Here is a 3716-nt window from a genome sequence, read left to right on the forward strand (position 1 = left end):
TTTTTGGACGACATTCTAAACTATGACAATTTTTGGGCGACATGCTATACTATGACGTTTTTAGAGCGACATGCTATGCTATGATGTTTTTTGGGCGACATGCTAGTCTATCATCTTTTTTTGGACGGCATCCTAAACTATGACGATTTTTGGGCCACATGCTATACCATGATGTTTTTGGATGACATGCTAAACTATGATGTTTTTTGGGAGACATGCTATATTATGTTTTTTTAGACGACGTGCTATACTATGACTTTTTTTAGCGACATGCTATACTATGATGTTTTTCGGATAACTTTCTAAACTGACGTTTTTTGGATGACTTGCTAAATTATGACATTTTTTGGACGACATGCTATACTAGTTTTGGACGGCATGCTATACTATGACGTTTTTAGGATGACCTGCTGTGCTATGACAATTTTTGGACGACATGCAATCATCCTCATGCGCTGCTGTGCATGATTGTGAGTGTGGGCGGGAGTGGTAATCAAGAAACGGGGAGTGGACGGGTCCTGGAAAAGGACAAACTAGTGGGTTTCACTTTGTTGTGGAGAGCTGGGAGAGTATCGGGAGGAGTTCATGCAGACAGCAAAGCAAGCCCAAATACGTGACTACACTTTAGAAAACAAGCCCAAAAACTCACGACCATGAAAACCGCCGAAAAAAAATTCTGTACAGTCTACGCATCGTACTCTGAACGGCTCAACACTTGCTGATGACCACTTCTGGTCTCAGAAAATGAAAAAAACGGACGTTTTTTCGTTTCTGTGTCTTACTGATTTGATCTTTTTCTTATTCTGAATATAAAATGAAAATCAAAGCATTTTTAAAATTTCGTATATCCCTGTTTGATCATGAAAAGGAAAAACGCCTTGTATTTTAATTTGTGTATTCTAAAATGAAAATAAAAAAAAACACTCTTTTTGTTTTTCAATACCCGTTTCAGAACGGAAAATCCTGCAACTATATATATATATATATATATATATATATATATATATATATATGTCAGGGTAGAGACTGCGATTTGGTAGAATTGGAGTTTCTACCAGTGGAGATTGCGATTGTAATCTCTACCAGTAGAGCTGGAACTTTAAATCTGACCCCTAACCCTAACCTTAAAAGTCTAACCTTAACCCTGACAAATCTCTACTGGTAGAGACTCCAATCGCAATCTCTACTGGTAGAAACTCCAATTGTACCAAATCGCAGTCTCTACCATGATATATATATATATATATATATATATATATATATATTTTCACACAGGTGCACTTGATTTATTGCACTGGGACATTTCCAACAACTAGTCAATAGACGTCAACCAGCGCCGCTTGCGCTGGGACTGGGTGAGCAATAAATTACACCTGAAATTCCACACGTTCTTGTGATTGGCTGAAAAACTTTAAACTGGATTTACAGTGGTTACCATTGACACATACAGATTTTAAATAAAAACGGGGAGAAGTACTACAAAACAATCAATTTTTTGTCAAAGTAATAATGCAAGGAAAACAACCTCTTTGATTAAAGGAGACAGGGACACTGAAGAAGGGTTACCACAGAAAATCAGAAACTAACTAATACTACTATAACTATTTTAGGCCTCTGTGGGAAAATCTTTTAGGTGATGTGTTTTGATGTTGAGTTCCATTCGGAGTGTTTGCTCGTGACCTCCTGTCTGTTCTTAGAGCTTTGTATTCTGGATGTTTCAGTGTTTCAATTAAAGTAAAAAGTTTACCATATTTTCAAGTGTTATTAATTCCTACTCATTCCACTTGCCTACAGTAAAACATTCATATGTTTTTATTTGTTTGTGTTTTAACTTTGCTATTTAAAAATGCATGAAGTTAGAGCGAGACGAGGGTTTTGGTAATAGTACCGGCAAGAATTTAAAACTACTTTTACCCCTGACTAGAAGTAACCCTGCAGTCTGAGAATGAAGTGTTTTATTGGGACAATGTACTCCAATAAGGTCCGTAAGGTAGAGTTTTGGTCATTGAGATCTTTTTATCTAAACTGAGACACAAGTTTCTCCCAAAAAGTGTTTGCAACACTTGGAGCTCCAGTTGTGTTAAAAGAGAACTCTTTAATAATTTAATAATGCAATTCCATAACGGGAAACATATCAAGTTAATCGAAACAGAAAATTCTTCAAGAAAAGGCTCTTAGACAAACATAGAAAACTTTTGATACAGCTGGCTACGCAGTCAAAAACTAAAATTATGGATTTAATTAATATATATGCAAAAGCAACACTGTTCAACACCATAAATAAATAATTTCTTCTCTGAGGGAGATTACACAGTTGCTGGATCTTTGTTGGACGAAACGTCGTCGTTGAGCAGCAGGTTGGTCAACTGCTGGTTCTTCAGTGCAGCTTTCTCCTTCACTCTGAACACACAAAGAGTTACATTATTTACATGAAACTTGAGTTTAATACACAGCTGCAGCAATTAACCACCAACTATTCTGATACCTGATTATTAGTTTCAGTCATTTTGTGGTCAAATGCAACACTTTTGGTCATATATAGTAGTAAACTTTATATCTTTGGTTGGTCAAAGAAGATACTGAAAACATTATTCTGGGCTATGAGAAACTTTATTATGAGCTTGCATTTGCAATACGATATTTTAAAGACTAAGACGAAAAATCTGATTGCTGATTATTTGATTAAAAAAAAGCTTTGCTGCATCATTAAGGTAAATATAGCAGGATCTGCAAACAAAAACTGCATAAAACATGTACAGTACTCAGAGTAGGTGCAAATACACACATGCCTCATGCTCTCTGTTCTCACTGCATGGACTCCTCAGTGAATACTCACTTTTCTGGGAACTCGATGTCGTCGATGGTGTCAGGCAGCGGCACTCCTCTGGTCTCAGGGAGCAGCAGCACCAAACCACCAGCCAGGAAAGCCAGAGACCCTGCAGAGCATCATGGTCTTAACTTAAATGCTTTTTAACGACTGCTGTTGATTTTTACCTGACGTCATCATATCTCACAGCGAAATTTGAATTCTTTTCTCGATTGCTGTTCCCCTCTGATCCATATGATAAGTGTTTTTTATGAAGCATGTAGTATTAAATGAAAATGGATGAGCGCAATTACATGCAGCAAACGGACAATTTTTATAACTTGTCACTTTTAGAATGTGGCTAAACTGGCACATAAGGACCACTCCATGATATTATAAAACCCACCGAAGATGATGAGTGGCAGCTCCAGCCAGATGACAGCCAGTCTGTAGAGCAGGAAAGGAGCCACGATGCCTCCAACATCACACAGAGTGGAACACACCGCCACTTCCAGGTTCCTACACACACAACAACTTGAGTTAGCTTCTGTAATTAGATATGTGACGATCGGCATACATTTGTCCTTTCGTCTGTTAATCTGTCCGTCCATCTGTGCGCAACGTTATTTAAAAATCAGATACCAAATTGTGTGGTCTATATATGTAGCGGGCAGTGGGAATTGATGGGACTCGGATCCGGATGAAATTTTCAGGGAAGGTCAGAAATGACACAAGGACCAAAGGTTAGATTTTAGCAGTGCTACAGCTTCTAGTCCGGATCCACGGATTTGTGAAAGATTTCTGTATCATTGTGAGACAGCAGCATGGCGTCACTGTTACCATGACAACAAGTGAACGCTACATCAGCTGCCTGCTGTTGATCACATGGTTACGATCCTACTACAAATTG

General features: G+C 38.0%; 1 protein-coding gene across 1 annotated transcript; it reads right to left on the reverse strand.

Moving 5' to 3' along the window:
- Window positions 1-2075: 2075 nt before the first annotated feature.
- On the reverse strand, window positions 2076-3432 carry LOC127537732 (solute carrier family 22 member 3-like). The gene is made up of 3 exons (XM_051960853.1): window positions 3213-3432; window positions 2837-2936; window positions 2076-2400 (listed from the first exon to the last, which is right to left on the reverse strand). Exons 1-3 carry the CDS (start codon window positions 3415-3417, stop codon window positions 2307-2309), a joined length of 399 nt encoding a protein of 132 aa, XP_051816813.1. The 5' UTR covers window positions 3418-3432; the 3' UTR covers window positions 2076-2306.
- Between the last annotated feature and the right edge of the window lie 284 nt (window positions 3433-3716).

Source organism: Acanthochromis polyacanthus, chromosome 16, assembly GCF_021347895.1.
Source record: "Acanthochromis polyacanthus isolate Apoly-LR-REF ecotype Palm Island chromosome 16, KAUST_Apoly_ChrSc, whole genome shotgun sequence".
NCBI classification, from domain to species: Eukaryota; Metazoa; Chordata; class Actinopteri; family Pomacentridae; genus Acanthochromis; species Acanthochromis polyacanthus.